This window comes from Muntiacus reevesi, chromosome 2 (assembly GCF_963930625.1).
Source record: "Muntiacus reevesi chromosome 2, mMunRee1.1, whole genome shotgun sequence".
NCBI classification, from domain to species: Eukaryota; Metazoa; Chordata; class Mammalia; order Artiodactyla; family Cervidae; genus Muntiacus; species Muntiacus reevesi.
Window position 1 is genome coordinate 172748123 of NC_089250.1, and position 19931 is coordinate 172768053.

At 65.5% G+C, this 19931-nt stretch overlaps 1 protein-coding gene across 4 annotated transcripts; it reads right to left on the reverse strand.

The window, feature by feature from the left end:
* Window positions 1-12035: 12035 nt before the first annotated feature.
* Window positions 12036-19601, reverse strand: LOC136160227 (uncharacterized). 4 transcript variants are annotated; one of them, XR_010661580.1, is made up of 7 exons: window positions 17839-19592; window positions 17527-17701; window positions 17098-17185; window positions 16913-17015; window positions 14156-15147; window positions 12947-13303; window positions 12036-12775 (listed from the first exon to the last, which is right to left on the reverse strand). XR_010661580.1 is itself a non-coding variant. In XM_065923607.1 (5 exons), the coding sequence occupies exons 1-5, from the start codon at window positions 18100-18102 to the stop codon at window positions 14776-14778; spliced, it is 1002 nt and encodes a 333-aa protein (XP_065779679.1). In that variant the 5' UTR covers window positions 18103-19592; the 3' UTR covers window positions 12036-14775. The 4 variants fall into 4 exon arrangements, 1 of the variants encoding a protein (XP_065779679.1); XR_010661579.1 differs by having other exon boundaries at window positions 12947-15147; XR_010661581.1 differs by lacking the exon at window positions 17527-17701 and having other exon boundaries at window positions 12947-15147; window positions 19453-19601.
* Between the last annotated feature and the right edge of the window lie 330 nt (window positions 19602-19931).

Genomic DNA, 19931 nt, shown 5'->3' on the forward strand with positions numbered 1-19931 from the left:
GCCAGGGTTGGGGGAGAGAGCTGCCCCCAGATCTCACCACCCCCTTCCCTGAGGCCAGCTGCGCACCAGGGACACGGCCGCATCCAGTGAGGAGTGAAGCACTGGGGGCACCAGGGGCGACCATCGAGTGACTCCATAGAGCAGCCCCTCCACCTGCCTGGCTACTGGGGGCAGGGGGGCGCCGGGTAGTGGCCCAGCAGAGCAGAAGCTCAGGAGACCCTGTCCTTCCTCTCGGCTCGTCCCAGGAGCCGGGCACAGACATGTCCTTGCCCTGAACCAGCAGACCCCCTTCCTACCTGCTACTCAAATCTGGGGGCAGCTCCTGTAAGACGAGTGAACCTCGGCAGAGCGTGTGGGTGGACCAGCCCCTCCCCACCCTGCCTGGCTCCTCGTGGCCCACGTTCCTGCCGAGGCAGACACTGGCCGAGCCCACCTGTCCCAGGAGTGACAGTGCGGACCCCGGACTCCCTCGGGTGGGCAGACCTCCAGAGCGGGTTGGACAGCAGGGTGCTGGAGGGCCGGACCACCCTCACCCTCCAGCAGTCCCGGCCACGGGGCCAGCAGGGCAGAGTCAGCAGAGACCACGTAGCTAGTCCTCAGTTGCCGCCTCTGCTTTCTTGGCTGCAACCCCACCCCTCCCCCAGAACTCCCGGAGCTGGAGGAGGTGCGAATGGCCTCCTCTGTCCCTCTGAATTGAAGGTAGTTAGGTGCCGGTGCCGGTGCCGTTTATCTGGGGAGGGGGGATTTGGGTCATCTAGGTAAACCCTCCTCCCACCCACCTCCTGCGCTTGTAGGTGCAGCCCAGCCCTGCCGAACGCTGTGCTCGGCGGCCCCACCCAGCCAGCTGGACCCAGTTCCCAGGCCCACCGTCTGTCCAGAGCCGAGTCATGAGTGGGGTTGCCTCCCGCCTCCACCCTTCACAGCAGGTTCAGCCCAGTGGACTGGCTCTCCCAGAGCAGCGGAGCGGGGTGAGCGCACAGCCAGACCCACTGAGGTCTCCCAGGTGTACAGCAGGGAGCCCCCCCAGGCCGTGGGCACAGGGGCGCTGAAGTCCCCAGGAGTGTGTGCCCCGGGGACGCCCACACCTGGTGGGTGTGCAAGGGGTCCCCCTTCCCCAGGCTGGGTCAGGAGTTGGGGCGGGTCCGGGAGAAGAGTCACCCATCCGTGTACTCCTGTCGCAGAGGGGTTCTGCCCAGGCCTGGGGCTGCCCCTTGGATAGGGGTCTCCCCTGCTCAGGCCCTTGGGACTCCTTCCCCCCACCCCAACCAGGAGCTGCCCTCACCCTCCCTGTGAGCCGTGGCCGACGTCAGCGCTTGGTGCCCGTGGCGTCCAAGCCCAGGTCCTCGGAGCCCACTTCTGCAAGAGGGTTAAAGGTTAGCACGTCTTGCGCCTCATGAAGCCCGCTGTTCGGAGAGGTCACCGCGGCCCCTCCGCAGCGCCCGGCACCTTCTTCCGGCCTCCAAACTCGGCTGGCTCACCGGCCACCTTGCATCCGGCGGGTTCGCCTAGGGATGGCCATGGCCCGGTGCCGTTTGGATTCTGTTCCCGTGAACATCCTGAGGCTTCAGAACCCCTAGGAGCCTCTGTTCGCAGCGGAGGAGACTCAGCCTGTCGCTCAGTGACTTCACCACTGCGTTTCCATGTCAGGTCCTGCGCGGGCAAAAGTGGAGCTGGTGCTAACTGTATATTTCCATTTTTAAAAAGTTTAAATAAAGAATGTGGAGACGTGTTCACCTCACGGGGGAGCTTGGTGCTGCCCCGCCTCCTACCGACAAATCAGAACAGGCCCGCCGGACACACGGCGGCGGTCACGGAGCCGGGACGCCAGGGACGGGGCGGGCAGCGGGGGACGGGCTTGGCCGGGGTGGGCTCCGGGCCCCGCGGCACCCGCCCCGCCCCGGGTCAGAGCTCCTCGTCTACGGGTGACAGAAGCTGCTTCCGGAAGGGGGCGCCTGCGTGTTGTGGGCAGAGGGAGAGCGGCCGCCTCCACTCTGTCTTCCCGCCGGCGTCCGCGCTCCGGAGGCCGGCCGAGGGCGGGCAGGAGCGTCGCCTCGACCCAGTGGGAGGCCAGCGGGCGGGCGGGCGGCTTTCCCGAGGCCCTGGCCTCTCTGGAGCTTCCTCCTGGGCAGCCGTGTCCCTCCTGGGCGGCGCTTCGGCCGCCCGGACGAGGTGCGCCCCGTCCTCCCGCGGGGTCGCACCGGGAGGCTTGAAGGGGCGCCCCGGAGCGCTCCTCCGCCCGGTCCGGCGGGAGAGAGGGCGGGGCCGGATGAAGGGGGCGGGACCGGCGGGGCGGGGCGGGGCGGCCTTCCTCGCCGGCTCCAAACCTGTTCCTCGTCGGAAGGGGCGGGGCCGGCCTCTGCGGGAGGGGAGGGGCGGGGCCGGCCTCTGGGGGAGGGGCGGGGCGACGTCCGTGGGCGGGGCGGCCGAAACCTGGTCCCATGTCGCGTGTGAAGCAGCAGCGCCGCCTGCAGGACTCCCGGCTGAGCGCGCGCCCCGCGCCCCGCGCCTCTGCGCCGCCGCTGCGCCCCCGGGCCTCTGTCTGAGCCCCCTTCTCTGGCTCAGCCTCCGGGATTCTTCCTTCCGAGGGGAACCAGCCCTCGGCTTTGGCGTGGGCCTCGTGCGGCGGGCAGCCCCCAGCTTGCTGCCTCCCAGACGCCGGGACCGGGGGTGCCCGCCGAGCTGGCCCCGGGGCCTGTAGACCCTTCCAGAGACGGGGTCGCCTTCTAAAGGAGTGTGGGCGCCCGGACGCCCGCAGCTGAGGCCGGCCAGACACCCGGGGTGTGCGGGGCTATGCCTGGTGTCTACCTACAGAGACAGCGGTGCCTGGCGGGCTTGCAGCCCCCACTCCTCTTGCTGCTGGGACTGGACCCTCTTGGCCTCTGGACTGTGGACAGTTTATAGTCGAGGATGTTTTAGAGCTGCTTCCTCCTTGAAAACAGCCAAAGGGTTGTGTAGGAGGGGACGGTCAGCAAGTCACCAAAGGCCAAGGAGGACAGGGCGGTGCTGGGCCCTCACAATCAGGGACAGCTTATTCCACAAAATTTGCTGGAAGCTGGCCTTCCAGTCTGAGTAGATAAAGGCAGATTCTTGTGCTGGGTGCTCCGAGCTTAATGAACCCTAACCCTAACCCTAAACCAACAGGATTAGGAGGAAGTGAAGGTGTTTGTCATCCTGGGTTTGAGTCAATCTTAACAGTGACCACAGAACTGAGGCCCAGAGGTGCCTGCCCTGCTGCGGTGGGGGCGGGGCCTCCGGGGGCTGGTCCCCCGGCCCTGCTCCCCCCTCATGGGGAAAGTGTTGGGAGCCAGGACCCATGCCTGCCCCCCCCACACGGGTCCCGCTGTTCTCTGTCCTTGCTGCAGGACAGCGCCCATGGGACAGGAGAGGGGCAGCAGCCGGGAGGAAGGCCCATGGGCGCAGCCGATGTGCAGGGTTCCCACGGCACCAAGTTCAAGTGCTCACCCTATCCACCCCCCACCAACCCCATTCCGTCTCCTTCCCGTTCTCATCCCTGGGGGTGGGCGCCTGGGCCAGCCCTGCCCTGCGGAGGTAGACAGGCCATGACACAGATTCTCCGTCCTCCAGCTTCAGTGACACCTGGTGGCAGAGCACCTGCCGTCCCTGACATCGTTTTCCAGGGGTCAGGACCCCAGGGCCTCACGGCCTCCAGGGCTCCGGGCTGCTGCAGATGGTGGGCTGTGTGTCACCGCCCCCCCAGGCCAGTGAGACCCTCCTTCCCAGCCTTGGTGGTGACTGCAAGTGGCCAGGCGGCAGGCGGAGGGAAACCTCCCCAGGAAGCCACGCTGAGGTTTATGGGGCAGGATCATTCCCCCACCCCACCTTTTACAGGACAAAGCCCCCCAGGACTGACAGCCTGTCGGGCATCACCTGGCTTTCCCGAAGGCCTCCCAGCCCCAGGCCTGGCCCTGGCTACCTGTCCGTGCTCCTCTGCTGGACTCAGCTGATACAGGACACACTGGCCTGCTCCGCTCCACCTCCTGGTGGACACTCCCAGGCCTGTGTTCTTGCCCGGGGAGCTGCCCACGAGGGATGCGTCCCCTGCAGCTGGGACAAGTCCAAAACGCAGAGGGAGGGTATGCTTGGCCGGCCGCGGTGAGTCTGCAGGGTTTCCCGCCCTGTGCCCAGGAGCCATTCCCTGCAGCTCTGACGGGAGGATAATGATGCAGAACAAGGCAGAGCCACTGACGGCCTGGATCCAGCCCTGCCTGCAACCCATCTCTCTCCCCATCACAGAAAACACAGGTGTCTGGCTCAATGCCCCTGTTACTCATGCACTGAGGGTGTCATACCTGCTTGCCTTCAACACTCAAGGGTCCCAGGGGAGCTAAGCCCGCCCCAGTCCCCTGGTGAGGATGGACAGAAGGGAGCACGCGCTGGGGGTGGATGTCTGCCTGAGCCTGGGGGCCTCCAGGAGCTGCAGCCCGTCCCCTTCTCCCACCCCCCACAGGACCATCCTACAGCTAAGCCTGGGATGACAGCTGATAAAGGGCGTCTGTGAGCTGTGTTTGCTGGGCCAATTAGCTAATAAGCCCAACAGTCATTGGACCCCCTCTGCCCCTTTTCCAGGCGCCCTCGCCAGGGAGCTCCCACCACCCAGCAGGTGCCCCAGGCAGTGCTGGGGATGGACTGTCTTCACTGCAGCCTTGGGCATTCTGGCCCACCGTTTGGGAGTGCCCTGTCCCCGTGACCCTGGTTATCAGAAAGGTCGTCAGAAAGTTCCCCACCCACCGCCCTCCCAGCTGACATGTCTAGGAGTCCTCTCCCTTGTGTTTTTTTTTTTTATTAAGTTTTATTTTTATTAAGTTCCCCCAAGACCACTCTTACTGATGTGCCCCCCACCCCCACCAGCTTGCATGAGGAAAAAACCACACGACGAGAGAACTTTGCTTTAAATGCACCACATCAACACTTTCCACACTGAACTCTACATGAAGTTACCTTTATTTGCATTACACTCATTATCACAGCACGATGAGCGTGGAGAAGCAGCCCCATGGCCACCCCCGCTGACACCCCCCACCACTGGGTGCGTCAGGCCCCGCGTGGTTCCAGGCGGGCCGTCCCACTCCTGTTCCCGCACCTTCCATCCCCAGGGCTGCACCCCCACCATGCTCCTGGGTGCAGACCAGGAACGGGGCTTGGACTACACCCACAGCTCTAGGCACCCATGGAAGTGAAGGTCGCCCCATCCTGTCCCACAGCCCGTGACCCCCCCACCCCAAAGCGGAGGTCAGGAGCCCTGACCTGGTGTGCGGGACGTGGAGGCAGGTCTCGAGGCGGGTGCCTGGCGGGGAGCAGGCTCTGGCGCAGGGGAACCTCGGGGCCCCATTTTCCCATGCCCTACACCTCTTTAGGCCAGACCCTCAAAGAAGTATATGCATAGGAAAAAGGAACAGCGAGTGGCATGGCTGCAGGTCCGGGGTCTGTGCCGGCTCAGGTCAGTCTGAAGGAGCTGCGGTCGCGGCTGCAGGGGTCCGGGTGTGAGCAAGCTGGGCAGTCAGCGGGCTGTGGGAGAGACCGGGAGGGCCGCTGCCTTACCTGGTCACGGTCGGGCTGGGTCTGGGGTCCCGGCGGCAGGCGAGCAGGGCAGCGTGGCGGAGAGCTGTGTGCGGACCACGGCTCTGTGACTGCAGCCGCCCGGTGCCCTTTTATGCCCGGCGGAGACCTTGGTGGGGCGGCCCGGGCAGCGGCCGTCACGTGCAGTCACAGGCATGCTGTGCCAAGGACCCCGGCCGCCCCCGCACCTGGGAGGTTGGGGCACAAAGACCTGCTCTGAGCAGAGCGCCCAGCCCCAGCGGGCAGGCCCCCAGCAGGCCTGGGAGAGGGCCAGCGCTGGCCCAAGCCTCCTCCGGGCCTTATCTCCCTGCGAGCGGCCTGCGTCATGGCCCGGAACACGCGCGCGGGGGCAGCCTTCAGGAGCAGCATCTCCCCTCCGGCCTGGGCGCTGAGCCCCGGACCGGCCCCCGGGAGCCCAGAGGACCCGCAGGCCACCCCATGCTCAGCTCTGCCCCCAGGGCCGCAGGGGTCTTGGGGGGACACGCGGGGACAGGTGAGGGTGTCGGCACCCAGAGCAGCCGACCAAAGACCCCAGGCCGCCTGCACACAATGCACTCCCCGCTCCCAGGCCCAGGACCCCAGGAGGGCTCAGCTTCCTGTCCCTGGACGGGGCTGCCAGTCAGTACCGTCTAGCGGGTGGACAGCTGATCTACGTGGATGGATGTCCACCGCCCTGTTCACAGATGCTTCCCCCCGTGGGGGATGACAGAGGGGTGATCTGAGCCTGAAGCGGATTGGACATCAGGTGTCCCCACGTGCCTCCCCCCGATCCCGTCCCGAGTCCCAGGGTCCTGCTGTGTAGCCCTCACGCCCTCTGCCTCCTCGGCCCTGGGGTGGCCTGCGCCCCCCGCACCCAGGATGGCCCCCTCCCTGCCCGGAGGTCCAGAGAGGCCCCCAGCCCCACCTTGCTTTGCTCCGAGGTGGCTCTGGTGTGCGTGTGTGTGCGCGTGTGTGCGCATGTGTGTGTGCACGTGTGTCTGTGTGTGCGTGTGTGTGCGCGTGTGTGCGTATGTGTGTGCACGTGTGTGTGCGTGCATGCGTGTGTGCGTGTGTGTGTGCACGTGTGTGCGTGCGTGCATGTGTGTGCGCGTGTGTGTCTGTGTGCGTGTGTGTGCATGTGTGCACGTGTGTGCACGTGTGTGTGTGCGTGTGCACGCGCGTGTGCATATGTGTGTGCGCATGTGTGTGCGTGCATGTGTGTGCATGTGTGTGCACGTGTGTCTGTGTGTGTGCACGTGTGTGTGCGTACGCGCGTGTGTGTGCGTGTGTGTGCATATGTGTGTGCACGCGTGTGTGCGTGTGTGTGCGTATGTGTGTGCACGTGCGTGCGTGTGTGTGCGCACGTGTGTGTGTCTCTGCGTGTGTGGGCATATGTGTGTGCACGTGTGTGTGTGTGTGCATGCGTGCATGTGTGCACGTGTGTGTCTGTGTCTGTGTGTGTGTCTGTGTGCAGCAGCCCCTCACACTCACCCGACCAGTGGGCCTGGGGGCTGAGGGCCTGCTCCAGGATGCAAAGGCGAGCCGAGGGCACGGGTGGCCATATGAGGGAGGCCAGGTGAGAATGAGCACCCCCCGTGAACGTGCCAGGGCCTCTGCCATGCTGGCCCAGACCTTGCTGACACCCCACTGGGGCCTGAACCCCTCAGGGCCGGGAGTGTAGCTGAGAATCTGCAGATGCTGGGCTGGATGCAGGGGGCCAGTGCCCCCGCCAGGAGCCTGTCCACAACCCCAGGGCCTCTGGGGGACCTGCAGCCAGGCGAGGGGCCTGCCCACCCCAGTGGGGGGTCAGTTGCTCAGGGGTCTCCTGGGCAGTTGGAAGGGGCCAGTCTCTGGGCTGAGGGGGCCACAGAGTAGGTGTCAGACCCTCGACTCTGCTGGGGAGGGGGGGCCTTAGGTGGAAGAGGAGACGCCCCTTCCTGGGAGCTCAGAGGCTCGAGGGGGCCACCTGCTGAGTGCCAGGCTGAGGAGTGAAGCCCCAACTCGAGCGGCGGCCCTGGGGCCATCTCCGTGGGTCCCTCATTCTCCAGAACCACTCAGGGTGCCCCCCATCCCTGGGGCCTCCCCATCCTGAGTCCCCACCGCCATCAACCCTCCCCTTCACAGCTGCCTCCTTGGGCTCTTGGGGAGACACTCCTGCCCCTGATCGTGGCTTCTCAGGCCGGTGGCAGGCCTGCAGGAGGGAGGCGGCAGGTGGACAGGCAGGGAGGCCAGGGTGCGAGGCCTGCGCTCCAGAGCTCTCCGAGGCCCTCCTGGTCGTCCTGCTGACCTGATTGTAACATCAGTGCCTGCTGATTATAAACCACGCGGGGAACCAGAGAGGCTTGGCGAGGAGACGGGATGGGGGCAGCCGCTCTAGGTCTCGGGTGTGTGGACCCCGCTGGCCCTGCTCGGACGCTGGCGTAGCTGGTCCCTTACCAGCTGGAGCCTGGGGATCCTGGTGGGCGGCCAGCGGGGAGCAGGGGACCAGGCCCACCGTCTGGTTTTCCCCCAAGGCCCCTGAGAACGAGGTGCTGACCCGGTAGAGTCTGTGTGTGGAAGCCTCCCTCGGGCTGCCGGGTAGAGCTAGTCAGAGGGAGGCGGTGGCTGCGGGCTGGGCCTCCCACAAGGAGCTTAGTCCCAGCCAGCCCATCTGGCTGTGGCCCCCGGAGACCGCAGCCCCTGGAGTCTCAGCCCCTGGAAGCCTCTCTCTGTGGACTCTGGGGACGAAGGGATGGACGCAGGGCCAGCTTCCACCCAGAGTGGCCACAGGCAGGAAGGCCCAGCCAGGGGATGCTAGGGCAGCTCCCTGCCTGATGGGTGCACCCGAGCACCACCCTGCTGCCAGGCGCTGCGCGGCCCCTCGGCAATTGGAGCGGGCCCCAAGTTCCCCGGCCCCTCCATGCACTATGGCTGTGGAGCCCCGGCACCATCAGACTAATGGGAGCCGCCTCCAGCCCCCTCCCCAGGCGGTGAGGATGGTCCCCAGGAGTAGGCACAGCGGCTGGCTTCCAGGGAGGCTGGCCGGGGACCCGGGCTCAGCTCAGGCGGGGTCCTGCCCCGCAGTCCTGCGGCCGCCAGCAGGCACCCAGGGAGGGACACTGCATGCTCGCCGACTCTGTGGTGTCCACACAGGCCCATGTGGGGTCCTGGGCCCTGTCGCCATCAGCAGGGCCCCTGCGAGTGCCCCCCGGAATGCGGAATGTGCTGGGCTGGGCTCTCCCTCTGCCCACAGGACAGAAAGTATCTCTGCTGGCCCTGAAGGACGTGCTTGGCACACAGCGGGCCCGCGATAAGGGGCATCCTTCAGGGCCACTCACTCCCTCCTTGCGTCCACTCCCGGCGGGGGGCTGTCCCTGCAGCTGTCTGCCCAACTCGGCAGCTCCCAGCCCCAGAGGTGGCTGCGTTAACCCCTGGCGGGTTCCCAGACAGCGCGGCCTCGCCCTCTCCCAGCCGGCCTTGCACCCCGACCCGCGGTTCCCTGGCTTATTAACCGCAGGCGCTCGCCACCCCGAGGCCGGATCGGAGGCCTGCCCCATGAGCAGGTGGTGCCCCCCACCCCCCGGTTCAGCTTCCGCCATCAGGGAGACACTGAACTTGGCCAAGCCCTCGGGGGCAGCAGGCAAAACGGTGTCTGCCCGCCAGGTCTGTCCGCCCAAGGGGAGCTGCCCCAGACAGACTGGAGACCCCCGAGGGCCCTCGAAGAGCAGGGGGTGGGAGGCCCGTGGCCCGAGGTCCACAGGGAGGAACACACGGGAGCCAGGGGCACGCGGCCGCGGTGGACGCTGTGCGGTTGGTCTGAACCTGGCCTTTGCCTGGCCGTCCGCGGTTTGTTGCTAAAACGGGTGTCCCCACACCTGTCGGTGCAGAGGACAGGGGCCTGGAGGGCTGACGGGGAACCATCTGGGCCGAGCCCCCGGCGGCTTCCGGGACCTCTTGGGCTGGGGGTGTCTGACCGAGAACCTGGCCCAGGCTGTGGGCAGCATGAACGCGGTGAGCGGCCCCTGTGGCCCGGGGTGCCCATGGGCGGCACCTGTGGGTGCTGGGTCCCCGGGCAGGAACTGCGTGTCAGCCGGGCTGGGCCTCAAGGCTCTGAGGCTGGGAGAAAAGGGGTTAAGGTTGGGCCCGGAGCCCCCCTGCCTCTGCGGTGGGGGTTTCAAGGCTGAGTCTGTGTGACTCCCTTGCTGGGAGATAATCCTCTCCCTCCCGGGTGGATCAGAACGCTAGCCTGGCCATGGGAACTTCCCTCCACTCTCAAGGCCACGGCACGGGCAGCCTCCCAGGACACCTTGGCCTTCCCAGATCCTCCAGCCGGAGGAAGAATGTGGCCCCTTTGCACGGCTGACCCGGCAGCCCCCACCCCAGCCACGGGGAGCCCCCTCTGAGTGCCTGGACCACTGGGCCTTCACGCCTGTGCACACAAGCCTGGCCCCGGCAGTCACTGTTGTCCCTAACCCAGAAGCCCGGGTCTCTTTCTCACTGAGGGCCTTGGCCCCCAGGTCTGGGGAAGGATCTGTCACCTTCAGGCCGCCCCCCTCAGTAGCTACTGCCTCTACGGCCCTGAGTCTTCCAGGCCCCCTGGCCTCCATGGCCCCTGGGGTCTCCTGGGTCCTCAGCCGACTAATCCACAGGCAGATGCTCCTCCTGAAGCCAGTTCAGTGTCCCTGAACCGAGGCCCCTCAGGGCCCCCACAAACACCAAAGGCCCCTTTGTAGAAGCTTGGGGGTCAGTTAGGTGCTGGGAATGTGGGGGTGGGCGCAGAGCCCGAGACTGGCCCCGGCCGCCTCCATCAGCAGTGTTCACCCCTGTGGGAGGAGGAAGCAGGCCCAGAGCGGCAGGTGAGCTGAGCTTCCCAAGGACAAAGAGCCTGTGAAGCCCCAACCAACATTCTCCTGGTCCCAAGCATTTCCCAGGGAACCCTCCTCATCTCCTGGTGGACAGAGAAGCCCGTGGCCTGGCTGGTTGGGCGGGGGCATGGGGTGGAGGCGCTATCCCCTGGGAGCCCTCCGTTGAATGCCCCTTGACTTCTTGCCCCGGACCACGCTGGGGCCTGGGAACGCGGCAGGAGTCCTGAGACCTCCTGCTGCAGGCAGCCTCGGATCACAGAGGAGAAGGCCTGCTAGAGCCCTGAACGCTCAGCCTGGGGGTAAGAGCAAGGGCTCACAGGCAGTGCGAACAAAGGGGAGCCCTGGGGGCTGAGTGTGAGCATGTGTGCACGTGTGTAAGGACCTGTGACCTTGCAGCGGTGAAGGGGGTCCAAGGGGCCAGTGAGGAACGCCTGGTCTCTCCTGGGGCCTGGCCTGGTGGGAGCCCAGAGAAGGCTTAGCACTGACTACCAGCTGCCTGGTGTGGCTGAGTGCGGGGAGCTGGGGGCTGTCAGTCCAGGTGACTGCCGCTGTGGGGGTGTCCAGACACGCCCCCACCCACCTTCTTGGTCTCTGCGCCTGTCTTCTGCCTGGACGGTCACTCAGCTGACTTGAGGGTGGAGTTGGGAGCACTTCACCCCATGTGACCTGTTACACTGGGGGACTGAGACCCACAGAACATGCGGTGGGGGCAGAGGGGGCTGTGCCTGGGGTCCTCTCACCTCCCCTGGGGCGAGGCCAGGGGTGCTCGGGCCCCCAGAGGCCTCACAGCACCCCAGTCCTCACCCCGCTGGACAGCGGCTCTGCTTTTGCTGAAAGGCGAGAAGTGGATCGTGACTTCAGCTGCCGTGTTGGCTGGTTCTCTGAGGGGGGGGGGTCTCTCTCTTTGAACAACGTGTCCTTTTCAGGGTCTGTGAGGGGACAGGACAGATGTCCAGTGTATGCGTGGCCCAGAAGGACCATGTCTCAGGTGAGCTTGCCAGAAGCATCCTTCTTTTTCCTGATTGTAGAACACATTGCTCTGATGGAACTGTCAGCAACACGGAAGTAACTGTTCTCCCACCCAAGAGCCATCGCTGTGAACCGACGGGCTTCTGCCAGCCTGTTCTCCAGGCATCTTTTCACCACTTTCTGCAAGCAAGCATGTCCCTTCCAGGGCAGCCCCACCCGGCCGCAGTGGTGGGCCCCTGGAGGGGGTGGAGCTGCCCCGTGGGGCACTGAGGGCCCAAGCCGCCTTGAGACAGCAGCCAGTTGCTGTTCTTTCCTGTCTTTTCTCTGGGTTTTCATTTCTAATCTCTGTCAATTGCAATCTGCACTCATTTACTACTTGAATTTAATCAAAGCTTTGAGCTAAACAGGACTTCCCTGGTGGCGCAGACAGTAAAGAATCTGCCTACAATGCAGGTGACTCAGGTTTGATCCCTGGATCCCGAAGGCCCCTGGCGAAGGGAATGGCAACCCACTCCAGTATCCTCACTTGGAGAATTCCAGGGACAGAAGAGCCTGGCGGACTACAGGTTGCAAAGAGTACCACTGAGCGACTAACACCCACTTTTTGAGCTAAACAAACTTTACCCTCTGGGTGAACCTCTAGGTCAGTTTTTTAATATACTTTTTATTTGGAAAGTAATTACAATATTGCGATAGTTTCATGGAAGCTGTCACTAGTTCACTTTTCACACACTTTGTGCAGCCAGGGTGTTTCTCTCTCGAAAGGTGTTTCTCACGTGTCAGAGAACACTTAATACATCCACACCACCAGACCAGCCGCTGCCCCTTCCGGCGCAGAAACGCAGCCTGGCTCTCTCTCAGCATGATGCCAGGGAGTGGGAAGCCCGGAGTTCATGTCCACCCCACCCTCCAGGATGGCTCTGTGGAGCTGTGGTCAAGCACCCGCGCCCCTGCCTTCTGGGTGAGCCCTAGCCCACGAGGTCGGCCCGCCTCCCAGGCGCGGTAGCCCGGGTGTTCGCAGCCTCAGCCTCGACCCCAGCCCCGTCCCCAATGCCCCGTGCGCTTCGTCTGAGCTGCAGCCCCTCGCTGTCTTCACGCCTTTGCTCAAAAGTCACCCTTGCTGGGCTCCCAAGGCCCCACTCCCATACGTCCGCCTGTTCTCAAGCCCCCTCTCAGCTCTGTTTCTGGGGCTCGCCCGTTCCTGGCCTCAGGCCCCCCTTCCGGGCAGGTCGCGGGCCCAGCCCCGCCCGCCCCTTCGGGAGGACCTTCCTGCGTAACCGAAGCCTTGGGAGCTTTGCGGCCGCATGGCCCCCGCCCCCACTCTGAAACGCATCTGCAGCAGCACGTCCAGCTCGCCGCCGTGGTCAGCATCTCCCCAGCGTCGGTGGCGCTCACTTGAAACCCATCTGGGAAGGAAAGGCTGGATCAGACGCTTCAGAAACCATGGAAACAGACGTGCCAAGCTGGGGAGGGCGCCATGGGGGCCGCGGTGGGAGGCCAGGAGCTCCCACATGCCTGGAGGCCACTGGCGTTTCTGTCTACACTGGGGGCTCCGTGGTACAGTCCACACCGCTCACCTGCGTTCACGTGGGAGGAGGCCTGGAGAGTTTCTGGCTGACACAGGAATTAGCATAAAGCCCTCCAGTCCACTGCAGGCAGGCAGATCAGGAGGGCTCCAGGCCCCCATCACAGCCTCTTGCCTTTTTAAGGAGGGTCAGCTGGGCGTGATTCCGGCCCTGGCCACACTGGGCGTGCTTGGACCAGCCTGGGACGCTCCGGGGTGGTGAGGGGGTGGCCTCGCGGGCACCTCCACGGCGTTTCCGGAGGAGACTGAAGAGGCCCAGGGGCCGGCTGCCTCTGCCCACCCTGGGCAGGCGGGGTCCCTGTGGGCCTGTAGGCTGTCATTCACACCTCTGCACCTCCGAAGGTCTCCCCTTAAAAATGTTTTAAAATGAAATAACACGTGCAAAAACATCTGCCAGACACACCAGGCCCCCGGGTGTCCACCTGCACCCGTGGAGGCGGACACCGAACAGGCTTTGGTGTCTGCGTCCTGGTTGCAGGGGTGGGCAGCCTGACTTTAACGTCATTAACTTCCAGGGGCTGTCTGTGCACCCAGGGTTCGAGGGGAAAGCTGGGGTGAACTCAGTGACACAGGCCTCTAACAGCACACAGCTGCCCCTGGCCAACAGCAGTGAGTGGAAGATGGCACGGGCAGCTTAGCTCAGTGGGTGGCCACAGAGCGGCCTCACCTCATGTTCTTCCAGAGACAGTCCTGCCTCTGTGTCTCCCCAGGGCCCAGGCCTGGCCAGCTCTGTCCATAACGCACTGCCCAGCACATGGCCACCCGGCCGCCGGCCAGGCTGAATCAGTGTGCCCTGTGCCTGACCCCACCCTGGCTGCTCCTCCACATTCCTGCCCCTGTGGGTGGCACAGAGCCTTCAGCTGGGGGGGGGGTTCAGGGTCCTCCAGAGAACCCCCAGCCTCGTGCCCCCAGTGAGCCCCCTCCTGCCCCTGCCCCGGGACACTTCGCGCGCTAGGCTGAGGAGCCCATCTCCCTCTGTGGCTCCTGACGCTGGATTGGTGGGGGCTGCTTGCAGCTTGGATCCCACAGTGGGCAGCCCAGACCCGCCCCCAGACACACATCCTGGGGCTCCTCTCCAGGGGTGAGGGTGTGCCCAGGAGAAATCTGAAAGTTGGCCCCTCCTAGGCAACGCCCCCCTCCCCAACCCAGCCTCCACAGCCCCTCCTAGGGAAGCAGACCCTCTGCCTCAAACTCCGGGTACCTCCAAGCCTGGGGGCCGGACCCGTGCTATGGGGCCAGGGCCGCATGTCTGACTCAGGGAGGACGTGGGCTGACTCAGAGCAACTCCAAAACCGACGGAGGTTTCTGCTCTGACACTGCTTCCTGAAACCCTGCAGGGGCCCGGGGCATGTGCGTGTATCGGGAAGGGGGCAGTGAGTCAGTTGGCCCGGGGGGGGGCAGGGGGGCAGTACCCTGGATGCTGGAGCAGGAAGGCAAGAATGCCAGGACACGGCCCCCTGCCCCCCAACCTCAGCATCTCAGGGAACCCTGGCCCCTACCCTGATGCCCCCGCCCAGGGCCAGGGCCCCACATGCACTGGGGGGCGCCCTCCTGCAGGTCCTGGCTCTGCTGACCCCCAAAGCCTCTGGAGCAAGGAGCGGTGACTGGCTATGTCGGATGACCACCGTGAGGTCCCCACAGGCACCCTTCAGGAAACACAACCTCCCACGAGCTGTTTCCGCGGGGTCCCCGGGACGGCAGGTTGGCTGACTCGCGACGCTGCCCCCACCCTGGACCCCCCAGCACACAACTGTCCGCAGATGCTCCGCATTCACAGTGACGCCAGGACAGCTCAGGGGCTCCAGGGAACCAGGCCCATCTTCATATCCAAACTGGTCTCGGTGGGGGGAGGTGGCAGGGAGGTGGGGGGCAGCAGGGGAACCTCAGGCCGCATTGGCTAGGCACCCGGGATGTGCAGTCAGGAGGGGCCAGGCCTCTGCTTGTGGACACACTGGCTCGGGCCCTCCTCTGCGCTCCAAGTCTGATGGACAGTGCGTGGCCACACCCAGAAACACCCAGTCTAGGGGATTTCCATGTGGGCTCGGGGTCGGAGTCCGGTGGACAGGGGAGGGGGCCCTTCCGGCCCGGAGTACCCCCTCCCCGGGGCTGGTCCCCCTGTCGCGTGAGCGCTTCGATCCGCTGATCCTTCAGCTTCACCAGGTGCTCCAGCCTGGTCACCTTCATCTGCAGAACCTGCAGGAACAAACCCCCGAGGGACGCCTGTCCACGCTCCTGTGGCGGCAGCTTCAGCCCCAGGCTGAGTGTCCAGCCAGCCCCCCTGCAAGGGCCACACCATCAGCGATCAGACCAGAGGTCCTCACGCAGGCCACTCTGGGTAGAAACAACATGGGTCCCTGAAATGAGTCTGAGACCCCAGGTGATGGAGGGCAGGCCAGGAGAGGGAGGGGCTGCCCTAGACCCATGGAGCCTCCTGGCCGGTTCCCTCTGCAGCCCTGCCCAAGCGGCTCAGCCGGGCTGGGCAGGTCCTCGGAGCAAGCCTGCCGAGGAGACAGCCTCACGTGCAGGGGTCACTTCTGAAGGGAAACGGCCGAGAACATGTCCCTGTGCAGACAGTCAGGACTGCCCGCCTGGCACTCCTGCTCAGCTGTCCTCACGCACAGCCGCTGCCCCCCAGCCTCCCCCAAGCAAGGCCAAAGTCCCCCAAGCAAAGTCCCCCTCCTGGAAGGAGAGCGCCCGCCACGCCCCAGCAGTAAGAATGAATAGATCTGGAAGTTCGTCTGCCCCCGAAAGCATGTCCAGAGGACAGACGGCTCCCGCTGGTTGAGGCAGGGAGCTGGCGTCTCAGATTGACCCTCCAAGGGCCCTGAGCGCCAACACACCACCGGCCTGGCCACACCGCCCCTTGGCGGCGAGTGTGAAGGGCAGGGGCATCCCGAGGCTGGGCGCCGCCTTGCTTCAGCTGACGCTGCAGGCTTGGACCCCGACACCCCCCCGGGTCAGCCCCGGGATGCTGCCTCTCCGCCCCCGCATGTTTTATCTGACGTCAGTGACAGTCACGGGAACGGAACTCAACTGTGTCACCACCAAACAGCAGGTGAGCTGTCTTGCCCTCTGGGTTTCAAAAATCAAATGTAGTTGGTTCTTGATCAATGTGGTGGTGTGGGGGGGCCACCAACCCCTCCCCCAAGTCAAAACCGGACGGTGTGGCCATCGGTCTGCAGCGCAGACGGCAGCACTCTGGTGCCCACCTAGTGGAAAACACCGTGTGGTTCAAACAGTGTTGCTCTGCGGCCCACAGTGGCCGTGGCTCCGTGTCAGCACAGGCCCAGACGCGCAGGGCGTGAGGGCCGCAACGGGCCTTGCTGAGACAGGGCTTCCTCCCTGCCGTCCAGCAGATGCAAACCACAGGATGATGCCACTTTCCTGCTTCCTCAAGAAAACTGCGTCAAGATTCGCGGAGCCAGCAGGAACCGCTTTGTCATCACCATTTCTACAGCTCCTCTGACCCCGAGGCCGTGTGGCCTGCACACCCCACCTCCACTGTCTCGGGTCCAAAAGTGCAGCCTGGACGCCCACCGGAGCATGTGGTGGTTGCTGAATGGCAGTGACGGGACCCGAGCACCTCCTGAACCCGGGAGTGCTGGAGACCCTCAGTGAGAGGGGGAACAGGCATACACCCCCAGAACTAGGCTTGCACCTTAGGGAGCTGCCTTCTGCTCCCTGACTGGGCGCCAGGGCCCTCAAGCCTGCCCTCCAATATGTCCGGGTACCAAGGCCTGTGAGTCTGCAGCCCCTGACTCGTGGTCTCTGGTGTCTGATGACAGGCAAGGCTGGGGTGGTCAGTCTCCGAGGGGTGGAGGCCCACTGTACTCTCCCTCTGCTTCTGGGTATCTCTGGGATGTGCTCGCGGGCTCCCCCAGTCAGGGGCCCTGCCTGGCCACCCCCCGCCTTGCCACATGCTGGTCCAAGCTGCTTGGAGGGATGGCCAGGCCTGTACCTTGATGGTCTCCTGCAAGACTGTCAGCGCCTGCTCCTTTTCCTCCAGCAGCCGCTGTGGCAGCCCAGGGTCCAGGTGGTGCCAGGGCTCCCTGGCTGGGCAACTGAAAGGTAGACAACGGGCCTTTAGCAGGCGGGTGGGTGGGCCAGTGGGGGGGGTTGCAAAGAGTTGAATCCGGAGCCTACCCTCTGCATGCACAGTGGCCCATCTTCTCTGGAGCTCTCTGACTCCAATGGGTCTCCACCCCAGAGTGTGCCAAGGGGCTCCGCAGGCCTGTGAGACCACGGGACGCGTCAGCTCCGGCCTTCAGTGTGGGCGGCCGGGCCGGGCCTGAGCTGGTCCGCAGGCGCAGCCCGCCACACCTCTGAACGGCTTCCTCATTTGGAGAAGCCACCCCTGAACCTGAACGATGGCCACTTCACGCGGCCTGTGGGCGGGGGCCCCTTGCGGGGGTGACGGAAGCGGGGCTCCCTGAGCAAGGCGCGCCTTGCCCACTAGGTGCCGCCCCAGTGGGGGGCAAGGCGGTCTGCCGGGTGCAGGGCCCCACACGGGGTGGGGGTGTGGGGGCGGTCAGGACACCCCCAGCCTGTGCAGGGGAGGCGAGCCCCACCCACCAGCGTCACCACTAGAGCGTCCTGCTTCTTGCAAGGGGCTCCAGCGTTGTGACATGAGACCCCCGGGAGGGGCTGACCCGATCCTTGTCCGCAGGCCTGCGGGCGTCTCCCCATCACAAGTGGGCAGGGGGACATGCTCCTTGGAGGAGGCAGCACAGCCTGGACCCGAGCGCTTCTGAAAAAGGATGCAGGCAGGTCGTGCACGGGGATACGGGCCTTCGTCCCCACTTACTTCCTGGTTTTACTCTCATGGGCAGGCAACGAGCCCGCATCCCAACACAGCAGAGGCCATGGCCACGCGACGGTACGCACGTGTCCAGCCATGCCGGGCAGGCCCTCGCAGGCCTCCACCTTGTCCCTCACTGCACACAGGATGGGCTCAATGGCCCCAGGGGTGTTGACGACCACCTTTCGGATCTCTTCCTCCGAGACAGTGAGACCCAGCTTGTGGAAGACTTTCCTGCAGAGGCAGCAGGTGCAGCCCTGAGACGAGGCCCAGCGGGGACGCTCACCTCGTGTGGAGCCGCTGGACTGGGGTGCCTTCCGGCCCCCGTACTGACAGAGGCCCGGGGCCATCTCTTTCCCGGTCACCCCCTGCGGGTCATGGGACACAGTGCGTGTGTCTTCAGGTCAGCTGAGTCCCAGGCTCACTGCCGCCTCCCTAGGTAGCCCTCATCTTCCTGAGGCTCCTCTGCTCTCTGCGGGTGTCCTGCGCGTTCACCTCCAAAGTGCTCAGAGCCTGACCTCTCACACGTCTGCCTGCAGCTGCCACTCTCTCCGGGCTCTGGGGGTGGGGGCAGCCGCCCACCCCGCTTCCATCTTCCCGTCTCTCTCCCCTCCGAGTAAGTCCCACCAGAACCTGCCAGGCCTCAAGCCAGCTAAGGCACTGTCCCCTCAGGCAGGGTCCTGCAAGGGCCCTCGTGGCTCCCCACGCCCTCCCCACTGCAGCCTCGCACGAGACCCAAGTCCCCCCTCAGGCTGCTAGCTTTCACTTGCTGTGGTCCTGCCTCAGTGTCCTCACGAGGCTCGTCACCACTGACACTGGCCCCATCTCATTTATCCGTCTTCCCCCTCGACTCGCTGGGCCCATTGACTGCCGTGTCTGCTGGGTCTGAGCAGTCTGTCACCCAGAATTTTCGGCGGGTGAGTGCATGAGAGGCGAATAATGCGCTGCAGAGCGTGTGTCACGCTGACTGTTGCTGGCCTCTTGGTGGGGAGTCCCCAGGAGGCTCAAGTGGAAGTGGACAGAGCATCAGGGGAGCCCACGCAGGGACACAGACTGAGAACCTGTCCCCGGGGTGGAGGCCGCCCATGCAGGCCAGCCTTGGGGAGCGAGGAGTGGGCCCAGCAGGGAGGCAGGGCGGAAAGCCCCGCTCGGAGCCCTGCCTGTTGAGAACGTTCCAGTTGCTGCGCTTCTGGCCGGTGTTGCAGGTGGGGACGTAGTTGTGCAGGTCCACTAGCCGGGGGCGAAAGAGCTTCACGACCTCCGCCAGCATCACTGGGGCGGGCGGGCAGGGGCGCGGGGTGAGCCGAGGGACCGCGGAGTTTTGCATCATTCGTCCCACAGGGCCTCCACGCGGAGAAGGATAGAGAGCGGTCCCGGGGAGTCCCCGCAGGGTGTGGGCGCCCCGGCGGGAGGACCGTGAGGGCCGGCGGGCTCCGAGGAGCTGCTAGCGGACCCCCGGGCAGGCGGGGGCGGGCCGTGAGGAACTCCTGGGCCCCCCACTCCGCTTGCCGCCCCATTCCTCCTCCCAGGGCCGCCCGCCCCTCCCCGGGGGCCTTCACGTCACGGCTTCGCAGGGAGCCCAGGGCGCGGAGGCCTTGCCCGGCCGTCCCGCCAATCGGGCCCCGGGACTCCCGCTGGCCGAGGAGGACGAGCGCTGGGCTCTCGGCCTGGACCCCCGGGCAGGCCCCCCGGCCCCTCACCGCCGTCACTGAAGTCCCGGGCCAGGTGGCGCTTGCGGCGGCGGAGCGGCAGCGCGTCCAGCCAGGCGTAGAGGCCGTGGAGGGCGCCGGGCGGCAGCGGCGGCGGGGCCAGGGGGCGCGGCCTGGCTGCGTTCAGCATGGCGGCGCGGCCGGCTGTCGGGCGGTTGCCGGGAGACGACGCCGGAAGCCCCTGTGGGACCGGAATTCCGGGCGGGGCGGCAGGGCCGGGACCGGAAGGGCGGGGCGCGCAGGTGAGGACGCGGTGCCCGCGGGAGGGGAGGAAAGTCAGACCCGGCGCAGTAAGGCTGGGGGTCCCCGAGGCGCTGAAGGGCCGGGAGGCCCGGCGCGCGGCCGTCCAGGGGGCGCAGAGCCGGACGCGACTGAGCAACATTGACAGTAGACTTCTGTTTTAACAAACGTTGAATTCTTAGGTCTTATAAATTAAATTCCCTTGTTTCGCATGCAACACTTTACACTCA

Coding starts and splice junctions, on each gene's coding strand:
- LOC136160227 (XM_065923607.1), bottom strand. CDS start 18,102: ATGGCCCCGGGCCTCTGTCAGTACGGGGGCCGGAAGGCACCCCAGTCC. Junction 17,186..17,526: donor ACGCTCTAGTGGTGACGCTG/GTGGGTGGGGCT, acceptor GTGGTCTCACAG/GCCTGCGGAGCCCCTTGGCA. Junction 15,148..16,912: donor TCTTGCAGGAGACCATCAAG/GTACAGGCCTGG, acceptor TTGTTCCTGCAG/GTTCTGCAGATGAAGGTGAC.